General features: G+C 42.2%; 1 protein-coding gene and 1 pseudogene across 2 annotated transcripts in view; both read left to right on the forward strand.

Annotated features, from left to right (window-relative positions):
• LOC143275920 (tyrosine-protein phosphatase non-receptor type 4-like) overlaps positions 1 to 10,567 on the forward strand; it is a 19,747-nt gene extending 9,180 nt beyond the window's left edge. The window contains exons 1-8 of one of the 2 annotated variants that reach the window (XM_076580255.1): positions 1,336 to 1,740; positions 2,372 to 2,520; positions 4,710 to 4,823; positions 5,741 to 5,783; positions 6,897 to 6,972; positions 7,670 to 7,767; positions 8,647 to 8,773; positions 10,229 to 10,567. In XM_076580255.1, coding sequence (XP_076436370.1) covers positions 1,671 to 1,740; positions 2,372 to 2,520; positions 4,710 to 4,823; positions 5,741 to 5,783; positions 6,897 to 6,972; positions 7,670 to 7,767; positions 8,647 to 8,773; positions 10,229 to 10,358 — 807 coding nt within the window. In that variant the 5' untranslated portion in view covers positions 1,336 to 1,670 and the 3' untranslated portion in view covers positions 10,359 to 10,567. Of the gene's footprint in view, positions 1 to 1,335; positions 1,741 to 2,371; positions 2,521 to 4,709; positions 4,824 to 5,740; positions 5,784 to 6,896; positions 6,973 to 7,669; positions 7,768 to 8,646; positions 8,774 to 10,228 lie in introns of those variants that run through there. The other variant, XM_076580256.1, reaches the window with a different exon arrangement.
• Positions 10,568 to 16,436: 5,869 nt separating this feature from the next.
• LOC143276066 (uncharacterized) lies at positions 16,437 to 23,664 on the forward strand (annotated as a pseudogene).
• Positions 23,665 to 24,002: the final 338 nt, after the last annotated feature.

Below are 24,002 nucleotides of genomic sequence, written 5' to 3' on the forward strand. Positions count from 1 at the left end.
TGTTGTTTTGTTTTATGTTGTATTTATTGTGTATTTGCATTGTATTATTCATTAAAAAAAAAAGAAAAAAAAGAAACTTGAAATGGTAGGGTATGGTGTTGTGATGTAATCCTGTGTATAGGTGTGAAATAGTGCATTGCATTGTACTGTGTTTCAAGTATACATTCTATCATTATCAAATTGTGTGGAATTTTTTACTTGTGAAATTTTAGACTATTGTAGCTCAAGGGAAAGCCTGTGGCTACTTTACAATCCTCCATTTTGGATAGAATCTTTCTTCAAGTGATTTCCTGTCTTTGTGTCTGCCATCTCATTTATTCATGAGCTTTTACTTGTTTGTTTGCTTGTTCTGATTGAATACACATGGATTTTTTTCATGAACACATGCCAGATCTAAGTCAAAAATTAAAAAAAAAAGTATGGATACTAACAGTGACTTACAAACACAACTGGCCACATTAATATTGTTTTAAAAATATATATCCATAGTACTGATGCCGTTGACCCCAGACACTATTAATTTGGGGGAAGAATGCGTAAGGAAGAGAACTGACTGAAAGCCTACCAATCAAATATTTATTAGCACTCTGCTCAGTCTGACCTACATGTTTGTACTTGATCAGTGTCCTGAGACAAACATGGTTAATGAAACCAGTGTCATGCAGTCAATAGTGCAACCAGTTAGGAAAACCAAACAAAACTGGCTGTTGTCATCTATTATTCCCCCTTACCCCTCTCCACTCAGGTAATCTCTGGAATTTTAATGACACTGAAGTCTGTTCTGAAACAGGTTGTGGATATTCTGTACAGCTTCAGCTGTGAATAACTTGAGTGTGGATTTGTTTTTCTGTGGAATTTCACGAAGGATGCTTTATTTGTTGCTGTAGGTTCTTTGCACAAGACAGTGGTTAATGGTATCATTCACTGATTACCACAAGGTACATGGCAGCACTGTCCCACTTTGTGTGCCTGTCATCCTGTACACAGTATTCACTATCCACAGCACTGTTCATCTGCCTTTCTTGGTATGTGTTATAATGTTGTGAAAGAAATCCTGTTGTGATGATGCTTCACATGAACCTGGACAGAGGTCACTTTCTTGCACAGCAGTAAAAGTTCCTGTAAAATTGAAGAGTTCCTTTTTCGGTTCAGAGCTGTGGATTTTTACATTATGCACACTCGAAGAGGGCATATTTTTAAAGACATTGAAGAGGACATGTTTTAAAAACAACAACAACAACAACACACTGATGCTAATCAGTATTTTCTCTCATACAAGTACAGTTTTGGGCGCTATACTGATGTCCATTGGGCTGTGTACGCTTGAAAAAAAAATTGAAGACCTGATTATGTCAAGCTGTGAACGCTCCTGGGAAACTGAAAGAGAACTGATTTGTGGAGATTTTTTTTCAGTGCTTGTGTGAAGTAGAAGAGTGCATTGATTTGTTTAAAGCTGTGAACATAAAGGTGAAGAGGGTTTTGATTTGTGCTGTGAATTTGCTGAGCTGTGACTTCTCAAGCGTGTACAATTGAAAACTGCAAGTTTGTGCAGTTATGAATGCATGAGCAAAATAATGAAAAATACTGACCTGTGTGGAGCTGTGAATACTTGTGTATAATTGAAAAACAGATTCATGCTGAGCCATGAATATGAGGAGTACTACTGATTCATGCACATATGTTGTGAATGGTTGTGTACAACTTGGAAACTAACAGACATGGATTGTGAAATGTTTTGTGGTAAGACTTTTGTGAGAAGCAGAATCTCTCTTCTTCTTTTTTCAAATTTTTTTTATTGTTGTTGTTGCTTGTTCCATGGAAGAGTGATTACAGAATGATTTAGTCCCTATTCAGCCCTATTCCCATTGATTAAAATTTATTGCAATGACACAGTCACAAATTATAAAAGTACTGTATGTATTATTATAGACCTGGTGCACTACATACACACATACATACATCATGATATATGCACAGTTTATTTGCCCGTCTGTGCATGTGGGCGAATGCTCACATGTTACATAGTAATGTATACATGCACATCAGTATTACACAATCATGGCTAATGTGTGTGTGTGTGTGTGTTTTGTGTGTGTGCTTTGTGTCTGACTGACGTGTTATTGTAAAGCACTTCAAGATGTTTGAAAGCATTATATAATTATAAATATAAATACCATTATTATCATTCTATTATTATTATTATTATTATTGTTGTTGTTGTTATTGTTATTGCTATTATCATTATTGATAATATTTACGATTATCATGTCATCATTACATTTATATATATATATTATTATCATCATCATAAGCATCATTATTATTCATCGTAATTATTATTAATGATGATGTGTACTGTTGCATGTCTCAGAGCTGCACAGCATGTCCATGAAGCTGGTGTCCAGCGGAAGCTACAATGTGCGGGCCTCAGAGATGGCACATCTGGTGGACCGACAGCCCAAGAATGTCCACTGTCTGGTCCACTTCCTGGATGATGCCGACGAAACGTTTGAAATGGATGTGAGTGAAATGGAATACCCATCTCTTTTCTTCTTCTTCTTTTTTTTTTTTTTTTTCTTTCTGTATTGGACGTGAGAAGAAGACATATTTTGTTTCTTTTTGAAAATTCTTTGTTGGAAGTATTAAGTATGCACATAATTAAAAAGAAGAAATAACTTGATTGGAAGTATGAAGACTACACATTTCTTTTCTTTAAAAAAGGGTTCTTCATTGGTGTCTTTGTTGGAAGTATGAAGTATGTACATATAAAAAAAAAGAAGAAATTTCTTGGTTGGAATTGTGAAGAATACACATTTCTTTTCTTTAAAAAGATTCTTCATTGGATAGTCAAGTCTTTTGGATAAGGCTCTAAACACATGTAAAAGAATCTTTGGCACCAAGAGAGTTGTCTGTGGCAAAATTCTGTGGAAGAGAGTTGTCTGTGATAAGATGTTAAAAGAATCTATGGCAAGAAGAGAGTTGTGCCTGACAAATTCTGTAGAATAATCCGGTTTGATTGTAAAACACATACATTTCCAGACAGTGATGCAAAAAAAAAAGAAAAGAAAAAGGTGGTGCTCAATAATGTGGTAATGTGCTGTCCGTGGATAGAGTAGCAGATGTTCCATGTAGAGAAATCTGCTGTGGCAATACAACACCACACCACACCATGCCATGCCACGCCACACCACACCACACTACACCACACCACGCCACACCACACCACACCACACCGTGCCATGCCATGCCACGCCACACTACACCACACCACACCACACATCCCATAACATTCTAATGCAATTCACAAAACAATAATTTAAAAATGACAGTGCAGCATCTGTATTTATACCAACTTGTACAAATACATTGAAATGTAGAACATTATAAACCAAAGATCGTACACACACACACTCTTACAAGACACATGTACAAGAAATACATTATTTTTCAATAGATACAGCAATAAATAGGTTTATGATTATGATTTGTATATGTGTACAGATTACACACACACACACACACACACACACACACACACACACACACATATATATATATATATATATATATATATATATATATATATATGCTGTGGCCGGTTAGTTTTACAGGAGAAAATAGGTGTGCATAATTTCTATGAAATTTTTTCCCAATTCCAGCGATGAAGGATGAAGTACAAAGTAACTGGAAAATAAAATGAACAAATCTCCTGTAGAGTCTGTTCCAGAAATTCTCGCCAGCAAATCAACTTCATCTTGGAGGACTCATTTCAGGCAGTTTATTTTAAACTCCTTGGTTCATGCTGGCTGGAAGGCTCTGAGATGGTGTTGATAATGGTAGCTGGTGGGAATATATGGGACAAACTTCTGCATGAGATTTGTTTTTTCCCCCTTGTGTTTGGCAGTGTTGGGAAACTGAATCTTTTTTGTGCCTGATACATAATACTTTATTATCTCCATGTGCAGAATAACAGAGTGGCTCGAGCCATGGATTTTTAATCTTAGAGCATGGGTATGAATCCTAGTATTGGTGCCTGGTGGGTTAAACCTCAAAGGTGGAGTTTTTTAGTTTTTTTAAAATATCCCAGTTCAACATACCTGCAGACCTGTTATTGCCTCTTCATCACTTTCATGTGTACACACGGTTTTTTTTGTTGTTGTTTTTTTCTGTTTTTGTTGTTGTTTTTTTCTGTTGTTTTTTTCTGTTTTTTTTTTCTTTCTCCTGGTTCAACATTTGTTATTGCTTCATCATCCTTTACATGTGTACACACATGCTTTTTTTTTCTTCTCATCTCCCCAGTTCATCATATCTACAGGCCTATCACCACATCCCTTTCATGTGTATTCACATGCAGAAGATAAAAAAAAAAAATATATATATATATATATATGTGTGTGTGTGTGTGTGTGTGTGTGTGTAAAAGTTTACTCAGTCCATGTCGGTGTTCAGTGGGTTAGAGAAACTTGAACGTACCCAGCCTGCACATCCCAGAAAATGGGGTGAAAACTGTCTCATTTGCAGATTATCCTCTGAATGTGAGAATTATAGACAACAAGGGTGGAAGAAGAAGATTATCCTCATCACTGATGCAAAGAGTGTGGTATGTGTGCGTGTGTGTGTGTGTTTGTGTGCATGTGTGTGTGAGTGTGCGCACGCATGTGTGTGTGTGTGTGTGTGTGTGTGTGTGTGTGTGTGTGTGTGTGTTGCAGAAGCGTCAGAAGGCCCAGTATTTACTGGACAAGGTTTTCGAGCACCTGGAGCTTGTGGAGAAGGACTACTTTGGCCTGCAGTTCATGGACATGGCACCTGCAGATGAGGGACTGGTAAATCTCTTTATATATCTATCTATCTCTATCGATCTGTCTGTCTGTCTGTCTATCCATCTATCTGTATAAACAAAACAAAAATAGCCTATGTTTGATACTTCATATACACAAATGGATGTAGTCAATTGATCTTTTATCCATGTAGGCAACTCTTGGTGGACGTTAGAGACATTTCTCAGATTTCTGATGTGTCACACCAAAATTTCTTTGTTAATGTTTTCCAGAAAGCAACTTGTGATAAAATAACGGTGTTTTCTGTTAATGTGTTATTCTCTTTGTTTTTCTGCCCACTGCCACTGTTCTTGGTTTCTGTTTTGCCATTTAATGATATTGGTCTCATCTTTTTAAAGCCTGTTGAGAGAGGTGAAATTCACTGTTACTTTAGTAAACCTCATTGTGTTCATGGGAGAGGATGCTTGTGCAAGGAGTGTATGTACAGAACTGCAGAAACTGACCTGAAATTATCAGTTGTTATGACAGGTTGATCCTTTCCAATTTGGCTGTCTGTGTGTGTGCGCATGCACATGCACATGTGTGTGTGTGTGTGTGTGTGTGTGTGTGTGTGTGTGTGTGTGTGTGTGTGTGTGTGTGTGTGTGTACATTTGCATAAGCTTTAAATTGATCACAGAAAAAAACTTTTTTTGATTCCTCTGCTTACTTGATGGAATGTCATTCTGTGTGCATAGATTCACACACACACGCACGCACACACGCACGCACGCACGCACGCACGCACGCACACACACAAAAGGGTAGGGACCTGTAAACGTGTCAAAACTGGAAAGTTATCAAGATAAAAGGATCATCAAAGTGTCAAAATGGCACTGGTAGATATGGAGGTGAGTCCCAACAATATTGTGTTCATAGACTATTCCAGGAGATTAACCCATGCACTGTTTACTGACATTTTACAGCGGTGGCTAGATCCTCTGAAGACCATCAAGAAGCAGTGCAGAGGTATGTTGTGGCTTTCTTCGTACAGAGGTATTACTGTGCAGCATTACGTTTTTGCTAAGAAGTTTACATATTATTGCTGCCTTTATGCAGTGTTTCTTCTGTCTTTATGCATTACTGCTGTCTTTATGCAGATGTATGTTACTTCTATCTTTATACAGTGTTATTGCTGCCTGTATGCGGAGGTGTTCTACTTATATCTTTATATAATGTTACTGCTGTCTTTATGCAGTGTTTCTTCTGTCTTTATGCATTGTTATTGCTGTCTTTATGCAGAGGTATGTTACTTCTGTCTTTATTCAGTGTTACTGTTGTCTTTTGTCCCTCAATCTTAATGCAGTGTTGCTGCTGTTTTCATGCAGATATATGATACTTCTATCTTTATTCCATGTTACTGGTGTCTTTATGCAGAGGTGCGTAATTTCCATCTTTATGTAATGTTACTGCTATTTTATTTCAACACTCAAGTGTTACTGTTGGAAGGAACAGCAACCATACACATGGCAGAGAATGTACCAGTTCATTGTCAGTCATATTAACTTAAATATTAAGCCAGACTAATTCAACAAAAGAAACAGCTATGTTGCTACTACTATTGCTGAAACTCAAATTACATCTTTTAATCAATTACTCATTTGGTTGGTTCATTGGGATTTGGTACTCTTTAGAGTCATTGGTTGCATCTGGATTGATTTATTAACATTGAAGATGTTCTGGTATTGATCTGGTCATTCTCTTGCTTACGTGTTATAATTATAGTGCTTGTTGTTAATCTTTGTGACCTTTTTAATTGATGTGAATTTTTAGTAATCTGAGCCTCTGTGCTAAGGAGGTTGAGCACATTGATTGCAAAGGAGGTCGAGCACTTTGTGGATATTCATTAATGATCACAATGTTGATAATAATGATAATAGTATTTATATAGCGATGATTCTTATGCAGCTCTACACAAATCAAAGTGCTTATTCTTATATTTGATTTCCTTTTTCATCTCATTGTTTGACAATTTGTAGAAAGGTGAGACAAGTGTACTGATATCTTTACAGACTGTATAACTGTATAGGAGTGCTGAATCAGTATATCATTGCACATAATCTTTTCCCCCTTCAATTTCAGGTCCTCCGTATGAATTCTATTTTCGTGTGAAGTTCTACGTGTCAGATCCCAGCAAGCTGTCAGAGGAGTACACAAGGTGAGAATGGCTGAACTATGAAGAAGAAGTGAAACAATCACATGATAAACTGTTCTTTGCTACAGTCCTGATAAGAAAAGTTCTCTTATGTAATTGTAAGTTCCAGTTTGCCACCTGGAACACGCTGCTTTTTTTCAGTCCATCACAATACATCTGTCTGATCCTATAGCTTTTGGACAATGGAAACATTTCTTTTCAGTCTTTTATGTAACCAAGGTACACTCCACTTATCTGTCTGATCCTGTAGCTTTTGGACAATGGAAACATTTCTTTTCAGTCTTTTATGTAACCAAGGTACTTATCCCTATTCTCTGTTCTGTATTCTTTGAATTCACATTATTTCTTACATGTGTGTGTGTTTGTGTGTGTGTGTGTTTGTCTGTGCGTGCGTGCTTGTGTGCGTACATGCGTGTGTTGTGCATGCATTTGTAAGTGGAGGTGGATGCGTTTTAATTGTTTGACTGACTGATATGTGCATGTTGTGTTTTGTAAAGCACTTTGAGATGTTAGAAAGCACAATATGAATATAAGCACAATATAAATACACCATCATTATCATTTAAAAATTAACTCAATATGAGTATAAGCACATTATGAATAGGTTATGATTGTTATTGTTTAAAGAATCAATGCAACTGACTACATATGATATTTCTACATAACTCGTGTTGTTATGAACTTGTGCTGCCCATTGCAGATACCACTTCTTTCTGCAAGTGCGGCAGGACATGCTGTCTGGAAAGCTGGTGTGTTCAGAGGGCCAGGCGGCAGTGCTGGCCAGTTATGCTGTGCAATGTGAGTTTGTGTGTGTGTTCGTGTGTGTGTGTGTGTTCGTGTGTGTGTGTGTGTGTGTTTGTGTGTGTGTGTGTTCATGTGTGTGTGTGTGTAGTGTGTGTGTGTTGTGTGTGTGTGTGACATTCCTGGTGAACTGTGTGTGGTGAAAGTGTGTCAAGTGTGCTTCTTCTTCCTGCTGTCTTGTGGAAAGTTATACAGTACAGGGCGTTTTTTCCTGTCTGTGGGTTTTCCCTTTTCGACTATTTTTTATTTGTATATTTGGTATTTTTGTCTTGTTTTTTTTTTTGTGTGTCTGGTTTTTTTTTTATTTATCCAAACACTCAGTCAAAAGCACAAAAACTATTTTTTGGTGTCAGTTCGAAGATTCATTATTCTGTCTGTCTCTGAGGTGTTGTGGCATTTGTCTGGGTTCTCTCACTCCCATCTTTCTTTGTTCCTATGTGTGAGTAGAACTTTAAAAAAAATTATATATTTTTTCTAGTGCTTTATGTATATGTATTTATGATTATATATATATATATATATATATATATGTATATATATCTATACAGAGAGAGAGATAGAGAGACTTTGGAGGAGCTCATGCTTACAGAAGGGTTGTTGTGACAGTATGATGATGTGCGTGCATATTGGATTAAGATTTTATGTATCTTCAGATTAATGAACAAATGAAAGGACTGGCAAAGGAGATGGAAAAGAGGCTTTATGTGAAAATTAGACATTTTGATTAAGCAATGTATCCTCCTGTTTTTGTGTGTGCTTTATGTGTCTATGTGTGTGGATGTGTGGTGACTGTACATCATGTGTGTGTGTGTGGTGTGTGTGTGTGTGTGTGTGTGTGTGTGTGTGTGTGTGTGTGTGTGATACTGTCAATTTTAGCGGAACTTGGGGATTTCAACCCTGAAGAGCACAAAAGCGGCTACCTTCACGACCACGGGTTCATGTTTCTCCCAAACCAGACACCTGAATTTGAACAGCTGGTGGCTGATAAACACAGGCAGCACAGGTAAAATCACATCGTTAACTTGTCATTTTGTTGAGGATAATGATATATTATACCACCACATCTTCAATGAACCATGATGATTTTGTCGATTTCCTGACGGATGCATGTATAATCATGTACTGAGTTTACACAACATGACTTTCTGGGGAACTCGACTTATTCTGTTTTGGTTAATGGACCGATGAGTAGAGTTTAACAACCCATTGCCAAAAATCCTTTGAGGTCAAGTTGTTCAGGGTTGGATCTTTGTTCAGTGGAGGTTGTGATGATGTTCGAGGAGGTGAGTACCTGGATGTCTGTCTGGGTGGGAGGTCCATTGTTTAATGGAAGCCAGTTCATCTGTAAAAATGTTGATATGCTAAGGGAGATAAGTAAGTCTGTTTCCTGCATTGCTGTGTTGGTTAAAATGAAGAAATCTATCAGTTCTAGAAGTGTGTAGTGACAGGTGTAGTATATTATTGAATGAGCAGTTACTGTGACTATGATTAGTCCAATAACTGTTTTTTTTATTTTTTATTATTATACTGCAAAGATCTGGATTGATTTTTGAAATAATGGCATTGCTTCGTTGCTTTAGCTCTAAAAGCATCATTTTAGTGAATTTTGATACCAGCTCTTCTTGTGAAGCATGCAATATCAAAGTTAAGATTCCATTGTCATGTTTTTTTTTGACATTGTGTTTAACCAACCATTTTTTTATATATTTTTGTATTTTCATATTTCATGGTTTAGCAGCAATGTGTACATTAGTCTCAGAGTAATGTAGACACACCATTTTACAACAGTCCATCGTGAAATAATTTTGCTGATTATTTACTGAACACTTTTTCAGTTTTTAGACTTTCCAAGATTTGCCTGAGATGAAAAGGGTTAAATTTGATCTAAACTGTCTTTGATTAGACTTCTCTTTGACTTTTCTGTCCACTTGCCCTCCTCGCCCTCCCCCAGATTAAGCCATTTTCTTTTGCGGTAGTTTTTCTCTTTCACTGCTTTGTTTGAGCCAGCTGAAAAAGACGGAGATGGAGTTGACATCTGGTGAGAATGGTGGGAAGAGACCCTTCAGGAGATTTCTTGATTGCTTTGGTCAGGACATGATGACTGTGATTATCTGACAATGATGATACACATGCTTACTTTTGGTTGTGATGGAAAATGGTTCTTTCAGGTAGAATTGAGCGTTTTGACAAAAATGAGGTGACATGTCATGCAACATGTTTATAACTTACCTGAAAAGGCTAGTATCAGTAGTTTGATTCCAAGAGTTTTCTGATTTCAGAGATATGATACCTTCATTTACTGATGATTCATGTATCAAACTGAGTGTATGTTTTCAGCATTGTTTACATATCAGAGGGACTGTTTTGGTTGGGTTTTATTGTTTTTTGGGGGGTGTTTTTTTCATACTGTTTTTCAAATGATGAATACAAAGCCATGTATGTGATGACCCTGTTTCAGGGGTCAGACCCCTGCCGATGCCGAGTTCAACTTTCTAGAGCGTGCCAAGCGCCTGGAGATGTACGGGGTAGATCTGCACAGTGCGCGGGTAAGGGTAAGCATGTCCGTGATTCATGACCCTCGACTCTGACCCTGAAGGTCAGAGGTGGGGTGGCCTGTGTGTGTGCCTGTGTGCCAACCTGATGCACGTTGCTGTCTTTGATGCTTCTGCCAGCCAGTACTGACACAGGCTGTTTGGAGTTGTTTGCTGCCTTGTGGACTGCTGTGACTGACCCCGTAAAGCTGAATACAATTATGGTTGTGTTGTTTGTTGTAGATGGTTTCTTTCACCATCTTATGGCTGATTTTAACCCCTTGACCCCTGTGAACTTGGGTGAAATGAGATCAGTGTGGCCTGATATTGAGGTAGTGTTTTTCTTTTTTTTGTGCGCTTGACAGTGGTGTCATTGTTTTTGCTGAACAAAAGTAACGCAATCCCACGAGAAAATATCCACATAAAGAATGGTGACTGACATCATGACTCTATGTTTTGCCTTATCTCAGTGAGGTAACAGCTCTTCACAGACGAGCGCAGTCGTCAGCAGCAGTCAAGGGGTTAATGCAGTGAAAGTAGCACATAAAGACTCACATACAAACAGACAAACACACAAAATTCAAGTAGATTTTAAAGATTATTGGAATTGTGGGAAAGGTTGGAAAGATTAGAAGAGAACAGAATAAAATTGGACAGGTTTTTTTTGTGCATGCGTATGCACACATGCACAGTTACATACTTTGACATAATTACAGACATGGAGCATACAGGCTACCTAGTACAGACACTTAAGTGTGAAAGTAGCCATACAAAAAAGCATACAAAACATACCTGTATTTAGGTTTAAGGCCCATAGTATTAGAACCACAAGTGCATAAGCAAAGTATCTGTCATTTCAAGATATACATATCAGAACCACAAGTGCGTGAGCAAAGTATCTGTCATTTCAAGATATACATATCAGAACCACAAGTGCATGAGCAAAGTATCTGTCATTTCAAGATATACAGGCACACCTGCGCATGCACACACACACACTCATAATCACACACAAGTATGTGTGCATGAACAAAATATATATATTTGAAAGATTGAGAACAGTTGTGCATGTGGTGGTGGTGTGTCCATCGAGATCGATGATGACCATCGTTGTCATCCAGATGGGGGATGGGGGATGGGGGGAGGGTTGTGGTGGGGTGGGGGGAAGGATGCTCATGAATCTATCTGTGAGTGCGCAGATGGCTGAATAGTCCAATCTGCGCACGAAATGTTCGCTGACAGTTGGGGCAGACAAAGACAGGCATATCATTGTCAGGGAGCTTGTTTGCCCGTGACTTTCTGGCCTGCCTCTTCTCAACAGCTGCAGCAGTCCTGTTGGCCTCGCACAACCTGGCGCCTTTGTGCACAGCAGCGCGCCATTTGTCACGGTCCACTGCAGATTCCTCCCAGGAGTCAGGGTTGATATCAAACGCTTTCAGAGAGACTTTCAGAGTATCTCTGAAGCGCTTCTTCTGACCTCCGTGTGATCTCTTCCCTTGTTGCAGCTCGCCATAGAAGAGCCTTTTGGGCAGCCGATGGTCTGGCATGCGCGCCACGTGTCCAGCCCAGCGAAGCTGGGACTGCATCAGGATGGTGAAGATGCTGGGAAGGGTGGCTTTTGCGAGCACCTCTGTGTCTGGGGTCTTGTCTTGCCACTTGATGTTCAGTAGCTTCCTTAGGCATGTTGTGTGGAAGTGGTTCAGCTTCTTGGCATGTCGTTGGTACACTGTCCAAGTTTCGCAGGCGTACAGTAGTGTGGGGAGAACTACTGCTCTGTAGACCTTCAGCTTGGTCTCAAGACTAATGCCTCTTCTGTTCCAGACATTTGCATTGAGTCTACCAAAAGTTGCGCTTGCTCTTGCAATCCTGACGTTCACTTCATCGTCGATGGTCGCATTTCGTGACAGTGTGCTGCCAAGGTATGTGAACCGCTCCACCGCACTGAGTCTCTGACCGTTGACTGTGATGTTGGGCTCAACGTAGGGTTTCCCTGGGGCTGGCTGATGGAGAACTTCAGTTTTCCTCGTGCTGATGGTAAGGCCGAAGTTCCTGCTGGCAGTGGCAAACTTGTCGACGCTGAGTTGCATGTCAGCTTCAGATCCAGCATTGAGGGCACAATCATCAGCAAACAAAAAGTCTCTGATGATGTCTGTCATGACCTTCGTTTTTGCTTGAAGCCTTCTGAGGTTAAACAGCTTGCCATCTGTTCGGTACTTTAGGCCGATTCCAACATCGCCATCTCTGAAGGCATCAGTAAGCATTGCAGAGAACATGAGGCTGAACAGCGTTGGAGCCAGGACGCAGCCTTGCTTGACACCATTTGTGACAGCAAAAGGAGCAGATGTTTCACCATTGTCCTGGACTCGAGCCTGCATGCCTTCATGGAATTGGCTGACCAAGGAAATAAATTTCCGAGGGCATCCGTTCTTGGCCATGATCTTCCACAGTCCCTCTCTACTCACGGTGTCGAAGGCCTTAGTGAGGTCGACATAGGTGGAGAACAGATCAGCATTTTGCTCCTGACATTTCTCTTGCAGCTGCCTTGCAGCAAACACCATGTCAGTGGTTCCGCGCTCTTTCCGGAATCCACATTGGCTCTCAGGCAAATGACCTTGGTCAAGGTGTGCTGTGAGGCGGTTAAGTAGGATCCTGGCAAGTATCTTGCCTGCGATGGAGAGCAAGGAAATGCCCCGATGGTTATCACAGGCTTGCCGGTTCCCCTTTCGCTTGTACAAGTGAATGATAGATGCATCTTTGAAATCCTGGGGGATCGTCTCTTCTTTCCACATGAGTGAGTACAGCTGATGAAGCTTCTCAGTCAGCACAGTGCCTCCATCCTTGTAGACCTCTGCTGGTATGGAGTCTGAGCCAGGTGCTTTGCCACTGGATAGCAGACGGATTGCTTTCTGGGTCTCAAGAAGTGTTGGCGGATCGTCCAGTGCTTCGTTGGTGGGGACTTGTGGGAGACGGTCTATGGCTTCATCATTTATGGAGGAAGGGCGATTTAAGACAATGTTGAAGTGCTCAGCCCATCGTTCGAGAATGTTCTCCTTCTCGGTGATCAAGGTATTCCCATCTGCACTGAGGAGGGGGGATGATCCTGAGGATGTGGGGCCGTAAGACTTCTTTTAAGGCATCATAGAACCTCTTCATATCGTGCCTGTCAGCATATCCCTGGATCTCATCAGCTTTGTCACTCAGCCACTTATCCTGCATCTGGCGTAACTTTTGCTGAACAGTCCTGCGGATGGCATTGTATGCATCCTTTTTTGATGTGGACTTTGGGTTGCTCAGGTGGGCTTGATGCAGACGGCGTTTCTCATCCAGAAGCTGCTTGATTTCATCACAGTTTTTCATCAAACCAGTCTTTGTGCTTTCTGGTCATGGGTCCAAGGGTCTCTGAAGCTGTACTATAGATCAGCTCACGCAGGGTCCTCCAGTCAGACTCCACATTCTGGTTGTCCAGAGAGGCGGATTCCAGACGATCTTCCAGCAGCTCCACAAAGGACTGTTTGATGGTGATGCTTTTCAGCTTAGCGACTGTTGAGCCGTTTTGGAGCCTTCTGGCCTTGGGGGGTCTCTTGGGTTGGATTCGAATATTCAGCTTCGAGACTACAAGGCGATGGTCTGTCCAACACTCGGCGCCGCACATGGTCTTTGTTACACGTACATCTTGCTATCCCTTTTCCTGACGATGACATAATCGATGAGATGCCAATGCTTTGAGCGAGGGTGCATCCATGACGTCCTGTTACGGGTAGGGAGGCAGAAAACTGTGTTGGTTATCAGCAGTTCGTGCTCTGCACAGGTCTGAAAGCAAAAGCAATCCATTTCGGTTGCAGTGGCCCACACCGTGCTTTCCAATCACTCCATCCCAGGAGATGTAGTCAGAGCCAACTCTAGCATTGAAGTCCCCAAGAATGATGAGCTTGTCTGCTTTAGGGATGGCAGCAATGACAGAGTGAAGGTCCTCGTAGAACTTCGCCTTCACTTCATCCGGGTTGGTCATGGTTGGGGCGTAGGCACTGACAATGGTGAGGTGCTTCTGGCCAGATGCCAGTGGGAGTTTCATGGTCATAAGCTATCGTTGACCCCTTTGGGATTCCAGCTAGCTTGCTGACATGTGCTGTTTTTACTGCAAAACCAACGCCAGCCTCACGTCGCTCTTTGCTTCCTCGTCCACTCCAGAAGAAGGTGTAACCAGATCCCGTTCACAGATCTCGCCTTCGCCTGCAAGCCGAGTCTCACTCAAGGCTGCGATGTCGATGTTGTATCTGGCGAGTTCGGATGCAACTAGTGCTGTTCTCCTTTGGGGTCTGTCCGCGTTATCTCTGTCCAGGAGAGTCCTTATGTTCCAAGCACCAATGGTGAGAGGAACGATCCTTGTTTTTTTCTTTTCTTTCTCTTTGTTTCGACGCTGATGTAGGGTCCCCGCCAGCCGCGGTATGCTGGCCAGGGTGAAGATATGGAGCAGGCAATTTTTAGGGCACCTTTTCTAGCCCCTTCCTCATGCCAGGGAGGTGAGCAGTGCATTCCTAAAGAGGGCTGCTCAGACGCTCAGACGGCTGCCGAGCTCCATCGCTGCTCCTGTCGACGAAGAACGACCCTATGGCCTGAGCCGCCTGCGTGCAGGTCTGCGGGCTGCGACTGCCAGTGCTACCCACACCTGTCGTTTCGTCGCTCGCCTGTCGCCACAGGACTTGGGGGTGATGAAATGATGAAGGATGGAAAGGTCATTTTGGATGACTGATGACTTGCGCGATGAGTTTGTTTAAAAGTGAAGAGGAGTTGCGCAACGTCGACCTCACTCTCTCGTCCGGGGTCCACCAATTTCCAGTGGCAAGACTAAGTCGAGACGACTGGAGGATGAGCACGGATGCAGTGGATGACCAAGATATCCTTTCGGTGTCCTAATCTTGCTCTCTGCACTCCACAGTGCGTTGCTTGTAACCGCCTATTCCTCTCCGTGTGAACCGATAGGTTTCTTCCGCAGATTCTGCCGGATCCAGACTTCGCATACATGGGTAGACACACCCCGGGGGCCAACTGCGTGTGGCATGCACACAGCACAGTGGAGCTAGATGGCCGTCGGTGGCTCTCCTGAGCCGACGCCCTTTTATGGATCTCCATAAGGGTGTCTAGCCACCCGCCTCACCAGTCCCAGAAGGGAGCGGTGGAAGTGCCGGTTTAGTCGTCGGCAACGACCCTGAACAGGTTGTACTGGATTACAGGTTACCAGTAGCAGATCTAATGACCATAACCCACTGAACACTGACATGGATACAGGATCTTTAACATGCGTATTTGATCTTCTGCGTGCATATACACACGAAGGGGGTTCAGGCACTAGAAGGTCTGCACATATGTTGACCTGGGAGATCGGAAAAATCTCCACCCTTTACCCAGCAGGCGCCGTTACCGTGATTCGAACCCAGGACCCTCAGATTGAAAGTCCAACGCTTAAACCACTCGGGCTATTGCGCCCTGTTTGTTGGGTTGTGCTGCTGGTCAGGCATCTGTCCAGCAGATGTGGTATAGCATATATGATTATATATATATTTTTTTGAATAGATATTTTGATATTGAGTTTGACATCGTTTTTATAAATACAGACATAGATTGATAATGATATTATCATGAAATAATGATTATAACAATGATATTATTAGCATGTATGGATTTGTACCAAACGCAGTGACACCGCTGTCTCGAGAAACTGAAAGTGAAACTAACAGCACAATTATGGTTGTTTTTTTTTAGTGTGTGTGCTTAGAGTTGACTTGATCAAGATTTTGCGCCTTATAGATTATTTATTAGTAGTAGTGGTATTTTCATGTATTTATCTATTATTATTTATTTATTTATTTATTTATTTTTTATTATTATTTTATTTTATTTTTATTTTATTTTAATTTTTTTATGTTTAAAAACATTTTTTTTCTCAATGCCTGACTAAGCGTGTTGGGTTACGCTGCTGGTCAGGCATCTGCTTGGCAGACGTGGTGTAGCGTATATGGATTTGACAGAAAGCAATGACTCCTCCTTGCGCTACTGATACTGATACTTATCTCCTATTTCCTCCCTCCTCTCCTCTCTCTCCCCCCGCCCCCCACCCTCCCCCCCTTGGCAGGTGACATGTGCGAGCGCAACATCAACGAGTGCGCCAGCAACCCCTGCGTGCACGGGGATTGCACGGACCAGGTGGGCGACTACCTGTGCCACTGCCAGCTGCCCTACACGGGCAAGAACTGCGAGACGGAGATGAATCCCTGCGCCCCCAGCCCCTGCCGCAACAACGCCCAGTGCGTGCCCTCCAACAACTACCAGGACTTTGAGTGCAGCTGCCCTGCCGGCTTTGCTGGTAGGTGGTGGTTTGTTTTTTGGGGTGGGTAGCTGATGTAAGATACCTGGATCCGGTTGGTGTGGTTTTTTGTTGTTTTTTGGGGGGGGGATTCCAGTTACAAGACACAAGAATACTGTTGGTTTTTTTTGGGGGAGGGTGGGGGTGGGGGGGATTCATTAAAAGAATACTTAAGGTTTTTGGGGGGCAGATTCCGGTTTCAAGATAAAAAATACTGTTGTTGTTGATAATCATTGCAGATTTATTCATTGATTGTTATTTCATGTCACCAGATTTATTCATCGATGGCTGTTTCATTTCGCTTTAATCATTTCCTGGCAGGTTGACTGTGTAAGATGGGCATTTTCACTTCTTTCCTCGCAGGTACTCAGTGTGAGATGGACATCAATGAATGTGCTCAGGGGGTCTCCGTGCCGAAACGGTGGGACGTGTAAGAACACTGAGGGGTCCTTTGTCTGTCTCTGCCCTGTGGGTTATGAGGGCAGTCAGTGCGAGATCAACCACGACGACTGCGATCCTAGTAAGTCTTTTAGAAAAGATAATCATTTATTAGGACGACTGCAATCCTAGTAAGTCTTTTAGAAAAGACAATCATTTATTACGATAGTCATTTGTTAAGACGACTGCGATCCTAGTAAGTCTTTTAGAAAAGGTAATCATTTATTACGATAATCATTTATTATGACGACTGCGATCCTAATAAGTCTTTTAAGAAAAGAAAATCATTTATTGCGATGACTGCGATCCTAGTAAGTCTTTTTTAGGAAAGATAATCATTTATTACGACTTGTGATCCTAGTAAGTCTTTTAGAAAAGATAATCATTTTATTACAATGACTGCAATCCTAGTCTTTTAGAAAAGATAATCATTTATTACAACGACTGCGATCTAGTAAGCCTTTTTAGAAAAGGTAATCATTTGTTACGACGACTGCAATCCCAGTAAGTCTTTTAGAAAAGACATTCATTTATTACGATAGTCATTTATTACGACAACTGTGATATCCTAGTAAGTCTTTTAGAAAAGGTAATCATTTATTACGATAATCATTTATTATGACGACTGCGATCCTAATAAGTCTTTTTAGAAAAGGTCATCATTTATTATGACAACTGCGATCCTAGTAAGTCTTTTTAGAAAGATAATCATTCATTACGACGACTGCAATCCCAATAAATCTTTTTGGAAAAGGTAATTATTTATTATGACTTGTGATCCTAGTAAGTCTTTTAGAAAAGATAATCATTTATTACAATGACTGCAATCCTAGTAAGTCTTTTAGAAAAGGTAATCATTTATTACAACGACTGCGATCCTAGTAAGTCTTTTTCGAAAAGGTAAATCATTTGTTATGACTGCGATCCTTGAAAGTCTTTTAGAAAAGGTAATCATTTATTATGACAACTGCAATCCTAATAAGTCTTTTTAGGAAAGATAATCATTTGTTACGACGACTGCAATCCTAGTAAGTCTTTTTAGAAAAGGTAATCATTTATTATGACAACTGCAATCCTAATAAGTCTTTTTAGGAAAGATAATCATTTGTTACAACGACTGCAATCCTAGTAAGTCTTTTTAGAAAAGGTAATCATTTATTATGACGACTGCGATCCTAGTAAGTTTTTAGAAAAGATAATCATTTATTACGACGACTGCGATCCTAGTAAGTCTTTTTAGAAAAGGTAATCATTTATTATGACGACTGCAATCCTAGTAAGTTTTTAGAAAAGGTAATCATTCATTACGACGACTGCGATCCTAGTAAGTCTTTTAGAAAAGGTAATCATTTATTATGACGACTTGCGATCCTAGTAAGTCTTTTAGAAAAGATAATTGTTTATTACGACGACTGCAATCCTATTAAGTCTTTTTAGAAAAGGTAATCGTTTATTACGACGACTGCGATCGTAGTAAGTCTTTTAGAAAAGACAATCATTTATTATGACGACTGCAATCCTATTAAGTCTTTTTAGAAAAGGTAATCGTTTATTACGACGACTGCGATCGTAGTAAGTCTTTTAGAAAAGACAATCATTTATTATGACGACTGCAATCCTATTAAGTCTTTTTAGAAAAGCTAATCGTTTATTACGATGACTGCGATCATAGTAAGTCTTTTAGAAAAGTTAATCATTTATTTATTTATAAAAGAAAAAGAAAAAAGTTTTTATTGTTTATTTATCATAATTCTTGACTTTGAATGCCCTTGCTTATTTGTGTGTTGGGGGAGAAGAGCATGCTTGAACCTTTGGGTTTTTTTTGTTTGTTAGAGGATGGGAGGTTGTTTTGGGAACGTGGGGTGATAATTTTGATCTTGATTTAGTTGCGAGAGGAAATTAAAACAAAGTGTTATGATAATCTGCTTTAATTGAAGGAGGGAATTCTTCATTTTTGAGTTCCCACGTTCACTTGTATATGTACACGAGTGGGCTTTTACATGTACGACCGTTTTTACCCAGCCATGTTGGCAGCCATACTCTATTTTCAGGGGGTGAAGGAGAGAATTAAAAGAAATATACTGTAACGATAATCCATCTTGGTAGAGAGGGAACTTAAAAAAATTTTTTTTTAAATGTTCAGTAACGATAATTCTCCTTGGGTTTCTCCCCTCCTCCAGACCCTTGCTTCAACGGCGGCACGTGCCTGGACCTGATCGGGGACTACACGTGTCGGTGTGTGCGAGGGTTCGGGGGTCGCCACTGCCCAGACCGACATCAATGAGTGTGCCTCCGACCCCCTGCCAGAACAAACGGCAATTGCCACGACTACGTCAACTCCTTCACCTGCGCCTGCCGCGCTGGCTTCAGCGGTACCCATTGTCAGTTCAACGACGATGACTGCACGTCCAGGTGAGCAGGGGGGCTTGAGTTCGGATCTGTGTTGTGTTGTGTTGTACTGTGTTGCGTTGCATTGCATTGCATTGTGTTGTATTGGGGTTGTGTTGTGTTGTGTTGTACTGTACTGTATTGTATTGCGTTGCATTGCTTTATGTTGTGTTAGGGTTGTATTGCGTTGTGTTGCGTTGAATTATATTGTGTTACTCTTTTATCACAACAGATTTTGTGCTGTGGTGTTGTTTCTGATGTCAGCAGGTACACGTGTCAGTGCTGTGTTGTTGTTTCTGATGATGTGAGCAGGTACACATGTCAGCGCTGTGGTGTTGTTTCTGATGTCAGCAGTTACACATGTCAGAATCAACAAGAACTTGTGTCATTGCTGTGTTGTTGTTCTTTTCTCATGTCAGCGGTTCGTGTTTGAGCAGGAGTATGGACAGGGTCAGCAAGTACATGCGTCTGTGCTGTGTTATTTTTTTCTCTTGTCAGTGTTTGTGCTTGAATGGGGGCACGTGTATTGATGGGGTCAACAAATACACATGTCAGTGCTGTGTTGTTTCTTGTGTCAGCAGTTCGTGTTTGAACAGTGGGACGTGTATTGATCGTGTCAGCAAGTACATGTGTCAGTGCTGTGTTGTTGTTTCTTGTGTCAACAGTTCGTGTTTGAACGGCGGCACATGTATTGATGAAGTCAAGTGCACGTGTCAGTGCTGTGTTGTTTTTTGTGTCAATAGTTCGTGTTTGAACGGCGGCACATGTATTGATGGGGTCAACAAATACACCGTGTCAGTGCTGTGTTGCTTCCTTGTGTCAGTAGTTCGTGTTTGAACAGCGGCAACATGTATTGATGAAGTACACGTGTCCGTGCTGTGTTGTTTTTTTTTGTGTCAACAGTTCGTGTTTGAAACGGCGGCACATGTATTGATGAAAGTCAAGTACACATGTCAGTGCTGTGTTTTTTTTGTGTCAACAGTTCGTGTTTGAACGGCGGCACATGTATTGATGGTGTCAACAAGTACATGTGTCAGTGCTGTGTTGCTTTTGTGTCAACAGTTCGGTGTTTGAATGGCGGCACATGTATTGATGAAGTCAAGTGCACGTGTCAGTGCTGTGTTGCTTCTTGTGTCAACAGTTCGTGTTTGAACGGCGGCACGTGTATTGATGGGGTCAAACAAGTACACGTGTCAGTGCTGTGTTGCTTCTTGTGTCAACAGTTTGTGTTTGAACAGCGGCACATGTATTCATGGAGTACACGTGTCAGTGCTGTGTTGTTTATTGTGTCAACAGTTCGTGTTTGAACGGCAGCACGTGTATTGATGGGGTCAACAAGTACACGTGTCAGTGCTGTGTTGTTTATTGTGTCAACAGTTCATGTTTTGAACGGCAGCACGTGTATTGATGGGGCCAACAAGTACACGTGTCAGTGCTGTGTTGTTTTTTGTGTCAACAGTTTGTGTTTGAACGGCGGCACATGTATTCATGGAGTACACGTGTCAGTTCTGTGTTGTTTATTGTGTCAACAGTTCGTGTTTGAACGGCGGTACGTGTATTGATGGGGTCAACAAGTACACGTGTCAGTGCGCTCCGGGCTACACGGGCTCGAACTGCCAGCATCACGTGAACCCCTGCGACTCGAACCCCTGCCTCAACGCGGCCACCTGCTTCAACAGGCACACCTCCTACTCCTGTTTCTGTCCGTATGGCTTCACCGGGCCTCGTGTGAGGTGAGTGTGTGTGTGTGTGTGTGTGTGTGTGTGTGAGTATGGAGAGGGATGTTACTGAGGGGATGTGTGTGTGTGTGTGTGAGGAAGTATGTGAATGTCTGGAATGGGATTGTGTGTGTGTGTGAAGAGGGGTGTTGGGGAGGGTGTGTGTGTGTTTGTGTTGAGAGTGTTGTGTGTGTGGTATGGGAGAAAGGGTGTGTATGTGTAAATGTGGAAGGGAATAGTGTATGTGTGTGTAGAGGGGTGTCGGGAAGGGGGGTGTGTGTGTTGAGAGTGAGTTGTGTGTCTGGGTGGGAGGAAGGGTGAGTGTGTGTGGGGGGGGGTGGGGTGGGGAAGAAGGGTGTGTATGTCTCTGTGTGTGTATTTGTGCGTGTGTGTTTGTGTGTGTGTGCATGTGTGTGTGTGTCTGAAACAAATCATCATCCAAAACATCATCGCCAGCACTGATGTGTTTGTTTCAGGACCTGGTGGACTGGTGCAGCCAGAAGCCGTGTCAGAACGGCGCAGAGTGTGTGCAGGTGGCCAACCAGTACAAGTGTAACTGCTCCAGGGCTGGACGGGGACGCTGTGCGACGTGCAGTCTGTGCCCTGCTCCACGGCCGCGTCTCTGAGAAGTGAGTGGGGGTGTGTCTGTGTTTCTGGTCCGTTTTGATAAGAGTAGGTTTGATTACACGTACTGTACCGTGACCAACTGGTGCAGACTGTCGCTGATCGGTTTACGTAGAATAATTGTAAAAGAAATATTAATTCCACAAACTAGACCATGATCCGTTGTTGCAGATTCTGTCGCTGGTCGGGTTTAACAAAATAATTGTAAAAGTAGTTTAAATTTCAAATAGTATACCATGATCCATTGGTGCAGACTTCGGCAGGAGTCTGATTCCCTGTCCTGTGCAAACTGCCACCTGGCTGAAGGGGAGAAAATGAAAGTAGATGCGGCAATTTGCCCCCCTACCAGTTTATATAGCGCTGAATCTTTTTTCAGAGACAAATCAAAGTGCCTACACTAACCAGTCATTGACACGCATGCATAACTTTTTATCCCGAAAGATGAAAAACGAAACTTAAATACATGAAAATAGAAAGCTAGAGAAACTTGAAGACTTAGAAAGAGGACTAGGCTGGTTTTTAAGGCCAGACTTGAAAGACCTGAGCGCAGGGGTCTGATGAAGCAGAAGACGGAGATTGTTTCAAGTGCAGCATCCAGAGACTGAGAAAGAGCGGCAGCCGATTGTAGTGTTTTAATTTGGAGTCAGTCATTGTTCAAGTCGGTTTAGATTTCATTGGTTGTTCTTCCTGCTTGTTAGGTCTCCTTTGCTCATTCCTGGATTGAAAACAATGGTTTGTCTGTATGTTATTGGATGTCATGATTGATTCTCTTTTCAAATTGTCCCAGGAAAAAAGTAGAAATAGTGCAAGGTAAAAATCTGAAGACAGTGAAGACAAATCTATCAGTGATGTGTTGGCTTGATAGATGTGGTCATGTCTTTTTTTAATATTCACATAGTGAACAAGTCCAGAATCAGTATTTGTTTTAGTTTTATGGAAATTTCACTCAACTAGCTCTGTTTTTATTTAGTGTGCCCCCATCATTTGAAAACACAATCAAAATTTCCATGCACTTTATTTTCTTCCACTGCAGATGTGGACGAAAACCAGCTGTGCCAGAACGGTGGAACATGTCACAACACAGGCAGCACGCACATGTGCATGTGTCGCACCGGCTACGATGGGATCCTACTGTGAGCACGACATCAACGAGTGTGCTTCCGCTCCGTGTCAGAACGGTGCAACGTGTTCCGACCAGGTGGGTCGGTACGTGTGCACTTGTGCTCCGGGATATCAAGGGCTGAACTGCGAGTTCGACATCGACGAGTGTGCTAGCCACAATCAGCCGTGTCAGAATGGGGGCACTTGCCATGACCTGATCAATGATTTCGCCTGCTCCTGTCCACCTGGTACCCAGGGTCTGCTGTGCGAAGAGGACGAGAAGGATTGTCTGTTCGATTCTACCTGCCACAACGGGGGCACGTGTGTGGACAAGGTGTGTATCTTGGACTGGGGTCTGGGAGTGTGTGTGTGGATACCGGGTCCGGTTGTTCTTTTTCAGGTGTGAAACTGAATACATGTGTCCATTGACATATGATTCTCGTTGCTCAGGTCGGGGGCTATGAATGCACGTGTCCAGTGACCTTCAATGATTATTTCTGGTTGCTCAGATCAGGGCCTACAAGTACATATGTCCACTGACCCGTGATGATTATTTCTCGTTGCTCAGGTCGGCGGTTACGAATGCATCTGCCCGCCGGGCTTTGTGGGCCCTCACTGCGAGGGTGACGTCAACGAATGCTTATCGAAACCCTGCAGCCCCCTGGGAACCCAGGACTGCGTGCAGCTGGTGAACGACTATCGCTGCGACTGCAGACCGGGGGTGGACTGGTGAGTGAATGGATGGTCTCCCCCTCCTCTGCCCCTCTTTTTCCTGGGGTGTGAAAGGATGGGTATCCCCTCTCTCCCCCCCACCCCCGCCCCCAACCCCCTTTTCCTGGTATGTGAAAGGATGGTCTCCCCTCTTGCCCTTTTTCCTAGTCTGTGAAGGGATGGTCTCTCTCGCCACCCCTTTTCCTGGTCTGTGAAGGGATGGTCTCCCCTCTGGCCACCCTTTTCCTGGTCTGTGAAGGGATGGTCTCCCTTCTTCCTCCGCTTTCCTGGTCTGTGAGTGGATGGTCTCCCCTCTGGCCACCCCGTTTTCCTGTCTGTGAAGGGATGGTCTCCCCTCTC

The sequence above is a fragment of the Babylonia areolata genome, chromosome 31, assembly GCF_041734735.1.
Source record: "Babylonia areolata isolate BAREFJ2019XMU chromosome 31, ASM4173473v1, whole genome shotgun sequence".
Taxonomy (NCBI): domain Eukaryota; kingdom Metazoa; phylum Mollusca; class Gastropoda; order Neogastropoda; family Buccinidae; genus Babylonia; species Babylonia areolata.